This window comes from Pinus tabuliformis, chromosome 8 (genome assembly GCF_031772625.1).
Source record: "Pinus tabuliformis cultivar Carrire ecotype Pingquan chromosome 8, CPIR1, whole genome shotgun sequence".
Classification (NCBI taxonomy): Eukaryota; Viridiplantae; Streptophyta; class Pinopsida; order Pinales; family Pinaceae; genus Pinus; species Pinus tabuliformis.
This window is the reverse complement of record NC_142294.1, coordinates 230803477-230825134: the sequence shown is the minus strand read 5'-3', so window position 1 is coordinate 230825134 and position 21658 is coordinate 230803477. Positions and strand designations below refer to the sequence as shown.

Here is a 21658-nt window from a genome sequence, read left to right as displayed (position 1 = left end):
ATGAACCTCTTGTAATAACCAATAGTCCCATGAATGATTTGACCTCATCCACATTCCTAAGAGCTAGCCACTCCATGATTGCTTTAATTTTTTTTGGGTCCACTGATATACCTTCCTTGGAACAACATGTCCCAAGTAATGAACTTCAGTTTGAAAGAAACTGCACCTGATGAGCTTGGCATAAAACTAAAGCTCTCTCAACAATATCAACATTGCTACTAGGTGTTTTGCATGCTCTTCCTTATTCTTAGAATATATCAATATATCATCAATAAACATTATCACAAACTTGTCCAGATAAGGATGCAACACATTGATGATATCCTAATCTTAGATCAATCTTCGAAAACACAACTGCTCCCTTTTTTTATTAAAAAAATCATCAATCCATGGAAATGGATAGTTGTTCTTGATGGTCACCTTATTCAAATTCTTGTAATCAATGCATAATCTGAGAGTACCATCCTTCTTCTTTACAAACAATATTGGTGCACCCCAAGGCGACACACTTGCCCTTATGTATCCTTTATCAAGCATTTCCTTAAGCTGCGACTTCAATTCCACCAACTCTAAATTGATCATCTTGTATGGTGCCTTAGATTTTCGTGCTGCTCCTGAGTTCAACTCAATAGAAAAGTCCACTTCCCTGTGAGGCGGTAACTTTGAAATATTTGCTAAAACACATCTCAAAACTGCAACAAAACAAGATACCTCTTCAGGACTTCATCATCTTCAATAACCTTCCTTTTTTCACTGGAAATATGAACTACAAATAACACACACCCTTTCTTGCAACTACATTTTAGTTTGCATGGTTGTAACTGTTGTCACTGATATAAGATTCTTCTTTCCCTGCAAGATTCTCCTTTCCCTGCATTTCATCAATCCGTGACAATGGATACCTTCTCTTGATGGTCACTTTGTTCAACTGCCTGTAATCAACACATAATCTAAGAGTATCGTCCTTCTTCTTTACAAACAATATTGGTGCACCCCAAGGTGACACACTTAGCCTTTTGTATCCTTTATCAAGCATTTCCTTAAGCTGCAACTTAAATTCCACCAGCTCTAGAGTTCTCATCCTATACGGTGCCTTAGATGCTGGTGCTTCTCCGGACATCAACTCAATAGAAAATTCCACTTCCCTGTGAGGCGGTAACTCTGAAATCTCTGCTGGAAACACATCCCAAAAATACTGCAAAATAGGATACCTCTTCAGGACTTCATCATCCTTGACATCCTTCCCTTTGTCACTGGAAATATGAACTACAAACGATACACACCCTTTCCTAGAACCGCACTTAGCTTGAATGGTTGTAATCGTTCTCATTGATATAGGCTTCTTCTTTCCCTGCAAGATTCTCCTTTCCCCATCATCATCCAATCACTCAATATCCTTATCATAGCAATCCACTTTAGTCCTGTGAATGAACAATCATTCCATGCCCAAAATCATATTGTATGAACCGAAAAGAATCACATTTAAATGATCTGATGTAGGCATACCATTCAATTGAAATGCACAAGCTCTCACCCAATGATGAACTCTTTTCTTGGTCCCTATAAATAATTGCACCAACCAAGACTATGCATGCACTTCTTTATTCAAGCCACACTTATCCACCTAGTCAGGACTAGCTTAACTATAATCAGGTCCAAGATTAATCAAAATGGAAACAAATCGATCAAAAGGATTACCTTCCATCTCAATAATGGATGCCTGATAGTCTGCCTGCCTATTATCAAATGCTACATAGATCTAAGGAATACTTTGACCATCATCCCCAATTGCATGTGCCTCTTGAGCACTATAAATATGAGGTATGCCACCATTATATTGTGAACAATCTCTCTTGTGATGCTCTCCAACACAATTCCAACACTACAAAGGCTTCCTGCCATCAACCATAATCCGATCCTCACGCTGGAATCCATGTCCTCTGTCAACCACATTGAACTTCTTATAAGGTGTTATGTTCTCCTTATCACCTACATCCTGAGGTCTTCCTCGCTTCTTAGCCCACTTTCCCTTAGTATTCTCATTACCTTTCCAATTCTGCTTAGGTTCATACTTATGCTTTGATTGCTCATAACAAAGCTTTAGCTTCCTGATGACTTCCTCCAATGATTGAGGCTCATCATACTCAATCCGATATTTAAATGCTAAAGGCAACCCACTGATAAATCTTTTGAACTTTGCCTTCTCATCCTCAAGGTAGGGCACATACCTCAACAACTCCAGGAACTTGGTTGTGTACTCTTCATCTATCATAGAACCCATCTTCAACTCATAGAACTCATTGGCATTTTCATCATAATATCTCTCAGACAAGTACTTCTTCCTAAAACTTCTTTTAAACTCATGCCAACTCAACTCCTCTACCCTGATGCCTCTGGCACGCTTCACATCTTTCCACCAGATGCTTTCTCTTCCTTTGAGACAAAATATCACTATATTGTCTTTGATATTATTTGAATAATCATGCAATCCGAATAACATCTTCATCCCAAGTAGCCATGTTTCTACATATTTTGTTTTCTTCACATCCCCATCAAAAGAAGGAGTCTTGGCTTTCTTGAACTCCTCTGGAAAATATTGCTTCTCATTCCTCTTATAAGAACATTGGTGGTAATGATGTCTCTCTAAACCAGAGCTAGAATAAAATCCATGAGTGCTAGCCTACTTGTCAGGTGTATCCAAAAATCTTCTACCTTTGACTGTGCCATCCCTATCCAACCTATAACATGATCGATATTTGTTGCTATATGCCCCATTAGTCTTTTCCTCCTGCCCATGATTGATCCTTAGTTGTCCCTGCTTCTACAAATCTAAAATAATTTGAAAGATGACTGCATTAACCTCTGTTTGCTTTTCTTAAGCTCTGGAAAACCTTTCCTGTGCCTCAATCAAACTATTATTATTTGCCTTACAACTTCTGATTATTGCCTTTAAAATTCTCAGTGTATCTTCTATATTGAGAGAATACTCATCTCCTTGCTACTCAACTAATTTATAAGAAGATTCACGTGAACTGTAATCCACCATTTTGCTCGTCATCTCTGACCTTTTATTTCCTGCAAACATGCCAGGTTAGATAAACCAAATATAGACATAATCAAATCATACCTCTGTGAAGTTCAGGGGAGGCTATCTCATCTACACAACTCAGTTCAGATTAGCACGATATAATCTTGACAAGCATGTTAAATCATACATAAATATCACGATCATAACAAGAAGTACCATACATGCATGCATGATGAACACATAAACAACTGACATGCATGCATAACGATATGCATTTAGCCCATCCAGTCCAAGTGTTTGAACATGGAAGCTTTGATACCACCTTGTGGTATTATATATCACCCAAAGAGAATGAAACCCACCCTGATACCACCTTGTGGTATTATATATCACCCAAAGAGAATGAAACCCGCCCTGATACCACCTTGTAACACCTTCTCCCACATTTACCCACTTTTACAATCTCTCGAGGGTAAACATGAGACAAGTGTCACTATGACATGACTCAACCTCCAAGATCCAATTATGGAAGTGGGGCCGACAAACTACAACAAACACACATCCCTCAGGGACTACAAACCACTCATGAGCCTGCAAACCACTCCAGATGGTTAATCCCTGGGTTGGAGCTCTTTTCACAAGGGAAACTTCCTAACCACATGAACAACACGACTTCAATGCAGTTAGAAGGTTATAACCACGCACATGAACCCTTTTCCATGCGGTTATGACCAAAATTTCTCAGTTGAGAGGGTGTGGTCGTGAGATCTGAGCCACTTTTTCAGGCCAACCTCTAGATCACTGCCCAAAACTTCCTGTAAATTTCTAGAATGCATCCAAAGGTGATGACAATGCTAATAAAACAAAACTCAAGCAATAACTTGACCTAAACATGCCTATTCCATGATATAAATTTCGTTAAACATATGATGAACATGAAAGCTACATGTCATGAATGCATAGCTAATCATAAACTGATAGTCTTCATCTGAGAATCACCAAGACGGCTCTATTCCCTCTCTAGCAACCTGTAATAACACTTGTTAGCCCATGCATTCATGAACCATTCAATAAATTATCAAAACATGTCAAGAGCTATAGATAGGATACACCATATAACCAACAGAACCAACAAATAACCAAAACATAAATCATGGCAAATTAACCATAATGTCAACATGATAACTAGTACAAGTGCTCATAGATCACAATAGGAAAATAATTCTTATTAACATATGAAAAAACCAACCAAGTTAGGGACTTCCATGTACCACCCGACCATAGATTGGGCTAAACCAAATCTCTCTTTCAGCCAATCACCCCTGCGTCATATTCCAAGCATGAATGTGGGATCTCATGGGATAAACCAAGACAAAACCAACCAGGGCTTCCAGAGGCCAAACCACCTCAACCCTCAACCATATTAATCTCACATATACTGTCCAGAAATCACTAACATCAACCAGACCAGTCTCTACCCAAGTTGCCCATGGCTCAAGGAACTATTAGCTCAACCCACTGCTAAATCAGGGCTCCAAAGCGTTTTTTCCACCTACAGCTCCAGGGACTAGTAACTCAACCACCACGGCTCTAGAGTGTTTGTCCCAACTTGCAGGTTCCAGGAACTAGTAACTCAACCCAAGCTATTTCAGGGCTTCCAGAGTGTTTGTTCTAGCCCACAACCATAGGGAACCTAAGAACTAATCAGAAAAACAAGTGAGAAACCTACAACACCATGGCTATCCATGAAATGGCAAGGCAAGGTTGAAACCACTGTCAATCAAGGCAAATATCCATGCCAATAACAACACATAACCAGAGAATAACATGCATATACCATGCATTCAAAAAGCAACAAGGAAATCACACATGCAACCTGCTACTTGCAAAAAAAATCCAACTATATGACCGTAATCCAACAATCTCCTTGAGCTTCCTTGCTTTCGTTCGCTTTCTTTCTTCAATCCCAGTAAATGCTAGAGTGCTCCAAGCATGCTCCAAGAATTCTCTAAGTGTGCAAGAATTGCGAGAATGAGAGAATGAAAGGGGAGAGCCAAAACTGAATTGAAAAAAGCTAAGCCAAAGTTGTGAACTATTTCTTTGAAGCCTTTTTATCATTGATCTCCGTTTTTTTCTTCATTTTCCTTCATTTTCCATCTAATTTCCCTAAAATGCAATTTTGTGTCTCTTCACCTTCCTTTTCTCCTATTTTCCTTTACTTTCATAATTAAATGTCATTTATTGTCTCTTTCCCTTTGCTAGTTTCCATAGCCATTATTAATCCACAAGTGATGCCCACTATAATGTTTACCTACTATTCAGCTTAGAATACGTGTCCCATGACCTCAATCTTATTTTATTTAGATGGAAAATCAACTAGGGGTTGTTACATGTTTAAAATGCAATTTTGAATGCATAAATGAATTCAACACCCTAAATATTCTCTAAGGAACCCAAACTTTACAAAATAAATCAATATAGATCCATCTTAAACACAAATCTAGCAATCATAGAGAGGGATCAAATATCTTGATGTTCGAATCTCTTTTAAAGTGCAAATCTTGAAAAAAAATCCATCCTTCTAAGGGCTTGATAGATTTGTGGTTAAGATGATATATATATATATATATATATATATATATATATATATATATATATATATATATATATATATATATATATATCACCATTGTTTAAATTACATTTTTGAATGCATTCATAAATGGATTCAATACTTTGAAATCTCTTTAGGCACTTGGATTGTGTAGACTACACAACTTAACTTACAATTCCAACAATTTTATTGGTTAGATTTGAGATAAAATTGACCAAAAATTTATAACCAAAATGTAGAATAGTAAGATTGCTTCAAATGTTTTAACCATAAAAAAATATTTCTTCCCATTGCTTTCTATAATATACATTGTTACACAGGAACTACTCCTGAGAGGTGGGAAACTCGTTCCAATGGTTCTCTCGCTCCCGGGAGCTTTGGAACTGCATGGGAATGTTTCATTTTCAATAGGAGTGGCAACAGGAGCTGGGGACAGTTCTAAGAGATTTTTTGGAGTTCTAACGTTCCCAAGGTGACGTGTAACAATAAGTTTTAAGAACAAGTCACTTTTTATCTTTCAAAAATTTCTTGTTGACCAGAAATGAATTCATCAAGTTGGGATAGTTTTGTTTGTAATCAATGCAAGTAAGACCAACATGAATTTCATGCTAACTATCGGTTAAAAAATATCATATTTATTGAATATCATAATGTTCGTGTTTATTTTGAAAATATTTATGTAAAAAAATCACATTTAAAATTATGGTGTCGACCTATTTCAAACTATTCAGCGTAATTCATCTGCGCTAAGAAAGAAACTGAAACATAATATAAAATAAAACAAATTTGGTGAACTTATTCATATGGACTTTTAATCAAACCAACTTACATAGCTATCCTAATCCATGGGACGTCTTGTGTAGGAATTCTCTTAGTACATTTCTGAACATTTTTTTTGCAACTATAGTTATTTTGTAATTGAGTGTAGTGAAAAAGTGGATAGACAATCTATATGGTTGAGCAAAAGATGTAGGTGCAAGAAAGAATAGTTGTTTAACTCATCCATGAACCAGTTTTTTTTCTTTTTTGTAAATCAGTAGATGCATATTAGATCACAAAAATGCATAGTAATACAAAAGGTCTATGTAACCAGACAGGACAAAGTGCCTTAGGCTAGACCAACCAAAACTGCACATAGGGCCTTAAGGAACAATAGGTCTACTGCTTGAGAACTAAGTATCCATATAGACGTTTGACAAGCTAAGAACGAAGCATTGAACAGGCATACCGTGCAGGATTGCCAGACAAAACTAGACTCAAAATTGACATAAAGGGCCTTAGAAAACCCATTGCAAATAAGACAATAGCAGACATTAAAAGGACAAAAACCAGCAGAGAAAGGCTGTTATCCAGAATCATGAAGACTGCTTTGAAGAACTCACTGCTACATTTCTATGTGGTTCTTCGTGGTGGCACTTGGACCGGCTGTGCCCTTGTTAGTTCCAGCATTTGGAGCCTTTTGGGTGTACTAGTACTTGACAGGGGCAAGTTTGAGATCTTCCTTCGAAACTTCAACCACAATATTCAACCCCTGGCGAATTGAAAGCTTGAAAAGTCTGATGAAAGCCCCCAGACTCTGGGACAACATTCTGAGTTCCTCCGTAAGAGATTTCATATTAATTTCTAACGAATCTATTCTCACTGTATTTTTGGCAGAGGCCATGGAAGAAGCATGATAAGCATCCTTCAGGGCCGCTCCCTGCATGCTGAGAGCTTTGGCGAGCATGGTTTTCATGCGCCAAGCTTCACTTTGAGTCCTTAAGAATTGAGTGGCCCTTGTAGCAGGAGTACCCGGGTCTGAGAGCCAGTTGGTTTCCTCCTCTATGGTGTTAATATCCATCCCCTCCTGGACTTCATTAACCTGAGCTTCGATTTCTTCAATTTTCTTTTTTCCCCTAGCCGAGACAGAGGTTTCGTAGGCTTCCCTAACTTTCTTAAACTCCCTATTAGTTGAAGCATTACAACTAACTTTGTTCCTCATGGTGCTGTTACAGGTATCGATGGACGAGAATTGAGCTTCTGATAACCAGACAGTTCGCAGAGGGCTTAGCTCGAGGATATAAGTATGGTATAATGAAACATTTCCATTGAGCTTAGTATTTATGAATGTAGGTGCAATGTAGTGGTTCGCAAATCCCAGCGGAGCCTCCGTATTTTCTCCGTTCTTGACATGATTAATCTCCATTAGGTTCCCACTTGTCTTTCCATGCTCTTGGTCGATTCTGCTCATGTTACCACGTTTATGGTTGCTGGACATGGGCCACGTGTCCTTTGTTGTGCTGCTCATTATCTGACCTATATACCTGTGATGGATCTTCCCCTCCTTTCGATGTGAGTGATATGATCGCCCCTCGTGGTGCCATTTTCGGTAGTAATGACTAGGGGAATGTTCATTAATGGCTATCCTCATGAGTCATTGAAGGGTGGTACCATGAGTACCACTTAGCCCTTCTTCTATATTCGTAATGTCTTACCTGGAAAGTTGTAAACACTTGGCCCGAAGCTCCTCACATGCTACCTCATGCCAACAAGTGTCTGGGTAGTTATTATGATGATTGACTCCGTAATTTTCAAGGCAGTCTGCCACTGCATTTGTTGTTCATCTCACTGCCTACAAAATAACACCATCGAGAGCTGAGAGATGCTCTCTAATAAGCTATATTACTTTGGCAAGTCTCCAATGATTTGTCACCTTTTCGGGTCGTGAACCTGTTTGCAATTTCCTTGCTGCATTGATTGCTAGTAGAGAGTCCCCCTCCACAACAGTCAACCCTTTGCCCAAGCGAATTAGTATCTTGAGACCTTGCTCTAACGCTACGAATTCAACCTCATTGTTAGTAGCCTCCCCCAAATATTGACTGAATATATGAAGGATTTCACCGCTGTTGTTGCGAAGAACACCTCCTAGGCCTGTAGGGCCAGGGTTGCCCCGAGAGGCACCATCGAAATTCAACTTATGAAAACCTAGATGAGGAGGATGCCAGGAGGTGATTGGGGGAGCTTGCTGAGGATGCTGCACAGGAGAAAAGGGATGGGCAGTTGCTGTTATTCCAAAGACCTACAGAATTTGCTTGTCATTCACAGATGACTCGGTCTCCTGTTGAGCTTTGCATCTGGTAAGAGTTGTTTCCCACATGTTTTGAAGGATATTTTCTTTAATAATCTCTATTGTTCTGGATTCCCCTTGAAAAACTCTTCTGTTTCTTTCTTTCCAAGTCGACCAAACTATGAACCCTGGGGTTAGCCTCCACAGGGTATTGACTGTTTCACACTTGGAATCACTGGTTCTCCAATTTTTTATGCTATCCTGTATAGAATCTCTAGTTCTATCCATTAGTTTAAAGATTACCGCCATCCAATCCCACAATCCATTGGTCCATTCACAATTATTGAGGAGGTGATTCATTGTTTCCTCTTCTTTTTCACATAGGTTGCAACGAGAGGGACCTGTGAATCCTTTCTTTCGTATGTTTTCCCAGGTAAAGTTTCTGCTGTGCGTTAGGAGCCAAAGGAAGGTTTTTATCTTCGGCCAATTGTTTGCATCTCAGACATTGTTGTGCTAGTCTACTTTTCTTTCCTGATCCCTTTTTCTATGTAAATTCTGGCTTCTTTAAGGGTAAAAGTTCCCCCGTCAAGTTTGCCCCATCTCAATTGACCTTCATCTTGAGAGTAGCAGATTTTCCTCTTATCTAGAAGAGTTTGCAGAGATAAATGGTGGTTATCCATACCTTTTGACTGAAGTGTGTTGTTTAAAACCCATTGTCTCCATTGCTGGTTCATCGTGTCGGTTTCCCAATACTGGTTCACTGCAAGCTTTCCTTGCTCCTGGTGTCTTCGCTGAATGGGAAGATAATCAGGGCTTTCAAGCTTGGGAAATTGCTGCCAGGCATCCTCCCAGAAAAGAGCCGTATGACCACTTTGGATATCCCAAAAGCTATGCTCCTGAATGATGCTTCGATTGGCTCTAGATAGGTTCCATATTGGGGATCCTGCCGGAGGTTCCATGATTTTGATTAAATCTTGAGGGATGCAGTTATCAGCATACTTGGCTTTCCAAAGCCTAGCCTAGGGTTTTTTTGGTTCTTTAACCCATCTCCACCAGAGTTTGGCTCCACAGGCCTTGTTGATTGTGTTCGGTCTTGCAATCCTAGACCTCCCAAGATTCTAGGTTTGCAGATTTTCTCCCATGCTACTAAGTTCCATTTCTGTTTAGCATAGTTTCCAGACCAAAGGAATTTTTTTTGAATATGTCTGATCTTCTGGAGAACTCCTTTGGGGGTCGGAAGAATGGAGAGCATGTACTGAGGGATGGCCTGAAGTACAACTTTTGTAAGGACTAGGCGACCAGCAAAATTAAGGGCTCTGTTGGTCCAATGTTTGCTACGATTCTCAAGATTGGAGAGCATCTTCTCCCAATGGATTTATTGCCATGGCTTGTCAGTGAGAGGGATTCCTAGGTATTTCGGCAGAAGGTTTTGCCTTTTGAAACCTAGGATAGTGGAGAGATTTTTATGAATTGTTAAGTGGGTGTTGAAAAAGAAAATGGAGGATTTGGTCAGATTGAGGTCCATCCTTGAGGCTTTACTGAAGCGACTTAGAATGTCTTTGAAGCCTTGGGCCTCCCTGATTGTGGGGGTGCCATGAAGCATTGTTTCGTCTACAAACTGCTGATGGGTAGTCGTTGGGCAGGAGGCCAAGGGTTGGAGACCCTGTATAAGGTTTTCCTCCTTTGCCCTTTTAATGATGCGGCTCAAGCCTTCCATCAAAATAACAAAGAGAAAAGGGGATATGGGATCCCCTTGATGTATGCCTCTGGAGGGAGAAAAAGGGAGGATTGGAGCTCCGTTTACAAGGATGGAGAATCTAGGGGATTTGATTAGGGCTAGAATCCAGTTGATCCAGCGAGTAGCAAATCCTAGGGCTCCTAATATAGCCTCCAAGTATCTCAACTGACTTTGTCATAGGCTTTTCAGAGGTCTAGCTGCATGATCATGCCCACTTTTTTCCGGGATTGGAGAGTATGAACCATTTCCTAAGCCAGTGATACATTGTCCATTATTTGTCTACCCTCCACATAGCCAGATTTCTCTTCTAATATTATTCCAGGAAGAATTGGCTTCAGTCTTTTGGCCATTACTTTGGAGATAATCTTATAGAGTACGTTGCATAATGCAATCGAGTGAAACTTTGAGGGGGTGTTGGCTTCCTCCTCTTTGGGGATGAGGGCTATGAAAGTGGAGTTTAGAGATTTGAGGATGGAAGAAGATTTCCGACAATCTTCCAATACCTCCCAAACTTCCATGCGAATAATCTCCCAACAAGATTTATAGAAGTCAATGGTGAAGCCATCTGGCCCCATGCCTTTCCATTAGGCATTTCTTTCACTACTTCTTCCACCTCTTCCATGGTGACTGGGCGATCTAAAGATTTGTTTTGATCTTCTATTATTAGCAGCGGAATGGAGGTCATAACATCTCTTATCGCTGCTTCTTTGTTGATGTCTGGTTTCGAAGCAATCTAGCTAAAGTGATTTATTAGGAGGGAGGATATTTCCTGGTGTGTTTGAAGGGGAGTGCCATGTTCATTCTTCACCTGGGTGATTTTGTTGGCACACTTGTAATTGATAGCTGAGCGATGGAAGAACTTTGTATTCTTCTCTCCTTCTTTGAGCCATTGGATACAAGATTTTTTTTTTGAAAGTATTTCTTCCTGTTGGCTTCTAGCATGCCACTTCTGCATGAGGATCTACTCAGTGTGGGTTGCTTCCTGGGTGTTGTCCCCTTGGATCCAATTCTTATGGAGCTACTCCAACTGTTCCTCCAGGGCTTTCTTGTCTTTGAATATATTCCCGAAGACCTTTTGGTTCTAGTCCTTTAGCCGAGCCTTGATATGCTTTAGTTTGGCTTGGAGTCCGTACATTTTGGTGCCCCTGGTATCCAGCGGCTCATGCCACCAGTGTGTTATTTTAGACATGAAAACCGGATGATTTAGCCAAAACTTCTCAAACCTGGAGGGTTTGTTCCTCGGAGTGCCGAGGATGGTCACGCCCATGGTGATCGGCCAGTAATCTGAGCCTCCACTCGGTAAAATGTCTGAGTCCACAGTAACCCCTTCAAGGAGAATTTCCTCTGTTATAAGAAATCTATCAAGTTTGGAGGCAATCTGCCTATCTCCTCCCCTTTTGTTATTCCAGGTATATATGTCGTTCTTTGGGATGATATCTACCAGTTTCGCTGTTCTGATAAAGTTGTTGAAAGCTTTTGCATCCCGATTTAGCATTTTGATACCTCCTTTCTTTTCTGTTAGCAAGGTTATCATATTGAAATCTCCTCCATAAATTGTTTTGGCAAAGGGATATCTGTGCTGCAAATTGGAGAGACGTTCTAACATTGCCAATTTGTCCTCCAGTTTTTGGGGGCTATAAGCATTGGTGCAGAGATAAGTGTCTGAATTTCCTATGATTTGAACTTCGAGGGAAATGGATGACCTAGAGGCCTCTGCAGAAATGAGATAAAGGGTTTGAGGATTCCAGAGAGTGGCCAGCCCTCCCTCCATACCATTTTGCTCCACCTTTATGTATTCCATCCTTTTGCCTATATTTCTACTGATCCCTTTCATTATCTGGCTGGAGCATTTTGTTTCTTGCAGAAAGATCATATCAGGCTTTTCATTAATGAATTTTTTCCTAAGTAATCTTTGTTTCTTTTGGCTGTTAAGCCCTCTAGCATTCCATGAAAGTATTTTAAAAAATAACAGAGTTTTTAGGATGTAAGCATGAAAGCCTCAAGTGCTTTCATCTTACCTAAGTTTAGGAGCATCTGACCTAATTCTTGAAGCGCCTCATTGTTTGTTCTGCGGCCCCTCTTTTTCCTGTGCTTGGGATTGCTGTCGGTTTGATGAAAACTTAGGGCTTTTACTCCCAGACCTTTTGTTGCTCCAAAGCCTCTTTTCTGCATGTTCAATTCTGCATCTTGCCTGGCTAGGAATAGTGAGTTGACTCTGTCCACCTCCTCCTCAGGGATATGCTCCATGCCTTTCTTCTTCCATTGCTCCACCATGTTCAGTAGATCCATACCTTATCGTTCTAGAATGTCACTTAGATCCATATCCTCTATTCCCATTTCACTAGCTATCATTTCCGAGTCTTCCTCTGGTTCTTCTGTGGGTGCTGGAAATTGTGGGATGTCATTCGACAGAGGTGGACTAGGATCTTGAGTTTTCTATTTGACATTGTGTTGGAGACCCCTTAATGGATCTTGCTCTTGAGTGCCCTCCTCTGCCTCTGTATCTAATCCCAACACTTCAAAGGAATTTGATTGTACTTTTGAAAGAGGTGCTAGCTTTAGGTAGCTATTTCTTGTTGGCTCGCTGTCTACCAGGAGGTCTGGTGAAGATTTCCCTGTTTTTTCCTGAGTGTTCCTTGGGTTTCTCGATTGGTTTGTTCATAGAGCATTCCCTAAACAAATGACCATGTTTGTGGCATTTCCGACATCGAAATGGGATTTGTTCGTAGTCTATCACCTGAAAGAATACTTTATCTTTGAATTCTAGCCATAGACCTTCATGAAGAGCACATGAAACATCCATCTTAACACAGATTCTAGCACATGAGGTGTACCTTTTTTGTAGGGTTGCCTCCGAAGCTTTTATGAAAGTTCCCAGCTTGTTGCCTATCTGTTCCAGCGCTGTAGGTCTCCAGTAGTCAATGGGGAGAGAGAATAGGCGAATCTAAACAGGTACATGTGTGAAGGTCTCCTGTTTTGGTGCAAAGTTGGGTTTCCACGGTCTCATGTATAGTCCTATTGATGCAAAAAAATATGGTCCTCCATCGAAGATGCGATCCTTATCATCCAGATTTGTGAAGACAACCGTGAAGAAACCTTTGGCTCCCAGGTGAAGCCTGACGTCCCCTTTCAGCTTCCATTGTTGTTTGATCCACATGCATAGGGCTTTTTCTGTAGGCCAGAAGCCCATGAACTTGCAGATCACAACGTGTATTGACATATGATCTCTGTAAGCCTACATTTCTGGGTCGGAAATTATCACGCGCAGGTTTTCTGTAGTTTTGGGCTTGCATTGCCCCTGATTTTCCTGTTTTCTGGTTCTCCCCGCCGATCCTTCCTGATCTGTCCCGTACTGGGGCAAAGCTTCCATTTTCCATGGTTCTTTGTTCTTATCTTCTACTTCTTGTGGTACCTGTTCTGGATTAGGGTTCCCCTTGTCTTCTTCTTCTTGACTTTTGATGTCACTTGTACGTTTTTTGTTGTGGGTGATTTTGGGCTGCTCGCCCACTTTTCCTTTTTTGCTTTGCCCCTCTTTCCCTGCCTTCTCAGAACCTGAAATCTGCACCCCTTCCACTGGGGCCTTTCCCTAGTTCATCATTACCTGCTTGTAAGATGGGGCCCCATCGGACCCCGTACTTTTCATTTGTTGGGCCAAAGCCTGCCCTCTCCTGCAAAGTTCTACGCTCCTGGCTCTGCTCTTTGCCAGAGTTGTAACAGTTATCCCAGACCGTCCAGAGTTCGCTTCAAACCCTAGCTCTCATCTCGCGCTGCCTTCTGTTCCCCCTACTCCAAATTCATCCATAAACCAGTTAGTTGAAGGAAGTGAATGGTTTAATTCAACTAAGAAAGTATTTTTAGGTGGTGTGTAACTCTTTCCAATATATATATATATATATATATTTATTTATTTATTTTATTATATAATATTACCGCTCTTGATTACCTGTTTCCTATAAATTTTGGGGAAACCTCTAGTCATTTTGGACACCCGTACCCCAAGTTCCCAACATTCCCACGTTCCAGAAACTCATGCAGCATAGATAATATATACATATCTTCATTTTATAATTGCTTTCTATAATATCTATATATATATATATATATATATATATATAATAAGATATATATATATAATAGATAGATATATATATATATATATATATATATATATATATAGAAACCATTGTCCACATTAAAATGTCTTTTTTATTATTAATATATTTTTAGATACATATCAATATTACTTAATCATATTGAAATGTTTTGTTTATGACTCACAATGAATTTTATTATTATAATTTATTAAATATGATATATTAATTTTATATTAATAATTGAATGAATTACACACCTCCCTCTTATTATTTTATTAGGAAGTAATTGATTTTTTTGCTTTTATCTTTTTTAGACATTAAAACATTTTATTATGGTCAACATTTTAAAATAATATAATCTTTTTTTCTCTATATATGAAGTTGATGTTGAAATAAATTGGTTAACATGGATATTCAAATAATTTATTAAAATCATGTATTAAAATATTTTAAAAAATATAAGCACTATACATCTTCTTCACACATAAAAATGAAAACATATGATTTTTTTTAAAGTTTAATTATTTTATCTATATTAAGGTTCATACAAAATTATGTTATCACATGGATATTGAAACATTTTATTTATGGTTGAGAGTGAGAGTGAAATATTTTACTACATCTCATTCATATTGAGGTATAATATCAATAACAAACCAGGAGAACATGGTGAAATTAAGATTGTTTTTGTTTTATAATACTTTTAATTAAAACTAATCAAACGCGCATTTTCGATTTTTTTTCCTAATCAATCTTGTTTCCCCTCATATTGGGATGTAGAATGTGCTTCTTGGCACAATAATTTAAACTTATAATTTTTAAAATTTTCTACTAGATTTTGGACAAAATTGATCAGAAAAAATTGGTCGGAAAATGACCATTTTGCCTGTTAGTTAGTCTACGCATTTTTCTTGGAAGTTAGGCACTTTCTATTACGCCAAATGAGAATTACATAGACCAATACTTTTCTACTATTGATTTGCATGAAGGGAAACTAGACCAGTAAAATAAGTTTAGAGTCTTGAGGTTGCTAAGACCTCGTCTAACTATAACATTTTGTAAATAGAAACTTATGAAAATAGGTTGGTCGTGCTAGACCTTGACATATATCAACATGAGAAGACAAAAAATACTACTAGTGTTGGCAAACAAAAAACCAGTAAGTCATACCAACCAAGCATCCGCGCTAGCTAGTCACTACCCTCATTTGAGAAGAAGGAGATGTTGGCAGATCTCTTGGCTAGAATGTTTAGCTTGTGGTCTATATTGTTCATTTTGTCCTCTAGCTTTGCTAATTTGATAGAATTCTCATGCTAAGTCTTCCTGTACCTCCCTATATTTTCTACAATATTCAAATAACCTTTAACCTTATTTTAGCTTTAGTGACATGATCGATAAAGTGATGAGAAAACATATAATACATCAAATATAATAAAAACCATAATCCTATTTATATGAATTGACATTATATTAAAACAAAAAGAAACACCCACCTCTAAATACCCTCTTTAAAAAATATACAAAATTTTAATATTACAATAATTAATAAATTATTTTACATACCCTTTAAATTTTATTTTATTTAAATATGAATTATCTTATATTTACAATTTCAAAGGATCATATTTATAAAAGTTGACATTATATTAAAACAAAAAGAAACACCCACCTCTAAATACCCTCTTTAAAAAATATACAAAATTTTAATATTACAATAATTAATAAATTATTTTACATACCCTTTCAATTTTATTTTATTTAAATATGAATTATCTTATATTTACAATTTCAAAGAATCATATTTATAAAAGCATGTAAAAAAATAACAAAATACACCTTAAATTTTAAACGATCTCGTTTCTCTTTAAAAAGCAAATCTTAAGACAAATCTTTTAAAATATGTTAAATAAATACAAATCTTATTAAATATATTAAAGATGACTTTAAAGTGTTTATAGATGACTTTAAAGTGTTTATGGAAAAAACCATAAAATATTTAGTGTTGGACAAATTTTTTTTCCTAAGTTATTTGTGATATTTTATATTTTATAAATTTGAGGAAGACAAAATATTCAAACACTTTTAGGATTTTGGTTATATGACAAATAATACAAGGGATTTTTATTAGTTAAAAAAGATAAAGATAAATCTATAAAACACATCATGAAAAGAATGAAGAAAATTGTAAAAAATAACAAATCCAAAGCATATTTCTATATCTTAAAAGACTTCAACAAAAAAAACAAAAAAAATATACTAATGAGAGGTGTAAGTTGAGTATATGTAAATTACAAATTGATGGGCAAATTTTTTTATTTATTTTTTTATTTTTATTTATTTATTTATTTTCAGAGCAAAAAAAGCTTGATTGTATTATATAAGATATATAAAAAACAAATATATTACATCATGATATAGCTTGTAAAAGAGATATGACCAAAGTCTGAAACAAAAGTAGGTCCAGATTTGATGGATGGTCAATAAGTACCCCCATAGTAGGCGAATAGATAGCAAAATGTTTCAGAGGAAGACAAAACAACCTAGATAGATATAAGATAGCAAAATGCGTATCCAGCAAAATCCAGTGGTGCTAAAGAGATCATTTCAACCACCAGGGAGGGTAAAAGCAAAGAATGCTAAAAACCAAAAGTAGTAAAACAGGAAAGACATGCCTGGGAATTCTGCAATGAAAAATAGAAGTTAAGTACCAGGGAGAGAAAATTTCTGAATGGAAAAAGTTTTTGCTTCAAATATTACATCCATATTCCAGAAACCCTTTTGTGAGTGTAGACCTTTCTTGGATAATATATCAGCTTGAGAATTTTGAGCTCTGTTGATATGCTGAATTGTATAGCCTTCCTTCCTCCCCCATAGAGACGTGATTCTATTCAACCAACCAACAAGATGCTGCTTTTTGATATGATTCTTCCCTGTGACATGATCAATAATAATTTTGGAGTCTCTGCAAATCAGAAGGGACTGAATGTTTAGAAAATAGCTGATAAAAAGAAGTCCTGCCAGCGCCATAGCCTCTGCCTTATTATTGGTTCCCTTTCCCCCGTTCCAAAAGATTTGATATTGCAGGTCTTTATCCATAATAATATGGACCCCACATCCGCATATGTCGTTCTGTGTTGCCCCATCAAAATATGCTTTTGGGAGAAACATAAGATCTGAAGATTGTACTATTTGATTATAGCAAATTATACTTGATATGATCAATGACCGATAAATTCTATTAATTTTTTATTAGTTAAATTGGTTAACACAAGAAAATGTAAAAATGGAAAATTAGGGGACCTAAGTGACTTTTTGGCAACCCCCAGGAAACACATTAGTAGCTAGTTATGAGAGAGTTAATAATCAATTAGTAGCGTTATGTGTTATAAATTTTGGTTTTTGATGGGGCAATTTTGTAGGGTATTGACCTACAAAACCCTCTGTTTGTTGCTTATCTATATTCTCCTTAGGAAAACCATTGTATTTCTATTGGATTGGAGCAAACGATTAGAAATTTGAGATGAATTGGCTCTGTAATGCCTAATGTATTCGCTGCTCAGGAGAAACATAATTATTCAATACAAATACTCTTTTTCATTAATATATATGTACATATGTTATAAAGAAAAATGATAAGTAAATTTCAAAATGAGTAAATTAAAATAATTTTATAAAAAATAAAAAAAAAATATTAAAATTTTTTTTTTTTAAATTTGAAAGTTAATAATCTTTTAATTTCAAAATTAAGTTAAAATAAAGAATGGCCCTATAGTATATTCTAAAATTGCTTTTGCTTGGGTAAGAGCTTGTTTTCCTTGCACTTAAGGAAAGGTCTAACACCTAAAAGCATTTGGGAGGAGTGAAAGCATGCCCCTTATGAACCACGGTAGGTGACTTTAGATGGCGTAGTTTCCCTTGAACAACAATGATGACTCAACTTGCTTTCGTTGATAGTTTTGCCTTGAATAACAATGATGGCTCAACTTGCTTTGGTTGATAGTAGCCATTGATCCCTGTGCTCACTGCAAGTTTGACAAATGAATTATGATAAACCATTCCCAATAAATTTAAAAATTCAAAATAAATAAAACCATTCCAATTAAATTTAAAATTTAAATAATATAAATGATAACAAAAACACTGGGTCTTGAGTATGCCCTAAAACTGCATCTTATTGGCTAAGAACTCGTCTTCCTCGGACATAAGGAAACAGTTAACGACTCGAGACCCAGAAGCATCTAGCAGGAGTAAAAGCCTACCCACTTACGGACCACCAACGGGTTATTCCAGGTGACGTGGTTTTACTTGAATAACGGTGATGAATTAACTTGCATTCGCAGAGAGCAACCAGAGATGGTTGTCGTCACCGCTGGTTTGACAACTAAGTTATGATAAGGTTTCCCAATTAAATTTAAAATTTAAATAATATTAAATAACAACCAAATCACATACAAATCCATTGATATTTTAGGGCCTGGAGTATGCCCTAACACTGCTTCTGCGTGGCTAAGAGCTAGTCTTTCTTAGATGTAAGGAAACATGTTAATGACTCAAGGGCCCGCATCTTGTAGGAGTGAAATCCTACTCCTTATGAACCACCAACGAATTATTCCAAGTAGGCCCAAAGGCATCTTCAGCGAAAGCCTACCCCTTATGAACCACCAACAAATTATTCCAAGTGGCGTGGTTTTCCTTGAATAACAGTAATGAGTCAGCCTGTATTTGTGGTTAGTGACTAGAAATCACTATCCTCACTGATTTGACAACAAAATTATGATATTTATTATTTAATGTTTTAAAATTCGAATTAAAAAATATTAATTAGCCTCTGTTCGCTTACGACCCCGACAAAATGTCCAGTCATCTGCTATGGTTGCCTTCTCGTTCTAGCCCATACTGAAGGTTTATGTTAAACATGTGGGCTCCTTAAAACAAGTAGGAGGGCTAAGTCGTTAAACATGTGGGCTCCTTAAAACAAGTAGGAGGGCTAAGTCGCCCCCGGCTGCACAAAAAGCTATTTTTTTCCAGTTTCACATAAAATAAACGATAAACAATCCTTCCAAGATTTGATTAATACCCAAACCAAAATTACGTTTTGGACTCTGCCTATCAGCTTTGAGAAGCGAATGCTTGGTGCTGCAATCCAGCAAACATTGCCAAAATAGATATATGTCCATGGCTTCTCTCATCATCAGGAAAGCGACCCACCCAAGCGTTGGGCGAACCATCCATGGCGTCTGGATCTCTTCTTTGTCATCAGGTAATCACTATTTCATTCAGTCCTTTCTTATCTGTTTGCTCTTCAATGCAGAATTTTCCAGGGCATTTATTAGTGTAAGCAATTGGCTTAAATGTGGGCTGTGGAACCTATAGATAACATAAAATCTATTTTTGATATGTTGCTACACAGTTTCACGCGTATCTCCTCTCCAAAACATTTTGCTGGGACGCGATCATGCTTCCAACCAACCTGTAAAACCCCCACAAACCCTATTTGACTACAGACAAGAAAATGCCAGTACTTACATCACCGGCCAAGGTCGTTTTTGCGTACCCAAATGCCCATTACAAAGTGGATTCAAATCAATTCCGCATGACATCGTGCCTTCGATTTCTTGGAGCTCTGTCAGGTTTTTCTCAGATTCTTCAAAACAAAACCCTAGCCCGAATCCAGAAAATATTGGCCAAAATGAGGGCTTTAGTGGCGAGGATTCTGGTCGTGGGGATTCGCAAGAAATCGAGGGACAAACTGTAGAGAGAGACATGTCTGCTGTGGCGAACGAACTGAGGCAAGAACTGAATCAGCTGAGGAGGACAATATATGACCTTAGCAAAGGCTTTGCACTCCTGGCTCTTGCCCAGTTAACATGCGGGGCTTGGATTCATTGGGTCACCAAGGCCGGGCCATTGTCAGAGATCTCAATTCAGAGCTTCTTTGCTTTTGCTTTTCCCTTCACTTTTGCGTTCCTGCTGAGGCAGGTACTCAAGCCAATGACCTTCTTCACAAAAATGGAGGAGCAGGGTCGGTTGCAGATACTCACCCTGTCACTGCAGGTTACTAAAGGAGTCATATCACTGTTTCAAAAGTTAAATGCTGTTATTGTACTTTGCGCTGCCGGCATCTCGGCAGGGCTGCTAGCAATTGCTTGGAGAAGATAAACCAACGATTTTTTCTTTACTGATTAAAGACACACGTTTTGAGTTTTAAGTTGATGCCTGAAAAACATTGAATATGAAAGTGTACCTGCATCAGAGACAAGAAGATTGACGCAAAGGCCAAGTTGAGCGCAGGTCAGAATCCCAACATTATTATTGTTACAAGAACTTTTGGGGCATCTTGTATACCACAATTTTGTGGGTGAGATATATGTTTCTTTTCTGTGCAAAGTACTAGTCTAATGGCCCTTGGCAAGTTGCTTTAATATTATATGTCCAGTGACTAAGCTTCTGATTTTGATTCATACAGATATTTACTGGGTATCCTTTTTGTAGTCTAAGGTGGATTAAGTTCCTTAAATTCGAACCGTCTTAAGAGGAGCTGATGGAGTACATTAAGACACAAGATTCTACTTTTTCTATTTCCCAGAAAAAATTATAAACTACATTCCATGTGCATTATATACCCTGAAATTATTTTCTAGTTAACAAAAAGAGAAACTTTTAACCCTAGTGGCCTCAAATATAAAAAATAAATAACAATTGTGGACTTAAAATCCAAGGCATACATCACAGTGAGTGTATAAAAGCTCTAAGCAGTCCCACATGGGCATACATCATCTATACAACTCATCTCTTTAGTGTATAAAAGCTCTAAGCAGTCCCACATGGGCATACATCATCTATACAACTCATCTCTTTTACCCTCTAGTGGCCTCAAATATGAAAAATTAATAACAGTTCTGGACTCAAAATGCAAGGCATATAAAAATAAATAACAGTTCTGGACTCAAAATCCCAAGGCATATAAAAAATAAATAACAGTTCTGGACTCAAAATCCAAGGCATACATCACAGTGAGTGTATAAAAGCTCTAAACAGTCCCACATGGGCATAAATCATCTATACAACTCAGAAGAATTAAAATATAGATCTGACGTTGAACTCCTTGTAGATATGTACATAATGAATGATAGAGAAT

At 37.7% G+C, this 21658-nt stretch overlaps 1 protein-coding gene across 1 annotated transcript; it reads left to right on the top strand.

Annotated features, from left to right (window-relative positions):
* The first annotated feature begins 19521 nt into the window (after positions 1 to 19521).
* LOC149234972 (uncharacterized) lies at positions 19522 to 20981 on the top strand. The gene is made up of 2 exons (XM_089372027.1): positions 19522 to 19780; positions 19931 to 20981. The coding sequence occupies exons 1-2, from the start codon at positions 19690 to 19692 to the stop codon at positions 20677 to 20679; spliced, it is 840 nt and encodes a 279-aa protein (XP_089228153.1). The 5' UTR covers positions 19522 to 19689; the 3' UTR covers positions 20680 to 20981.
* The last annotated feature ends 677 nt before the right edge of the window (positions 20982 to 21658 follow it).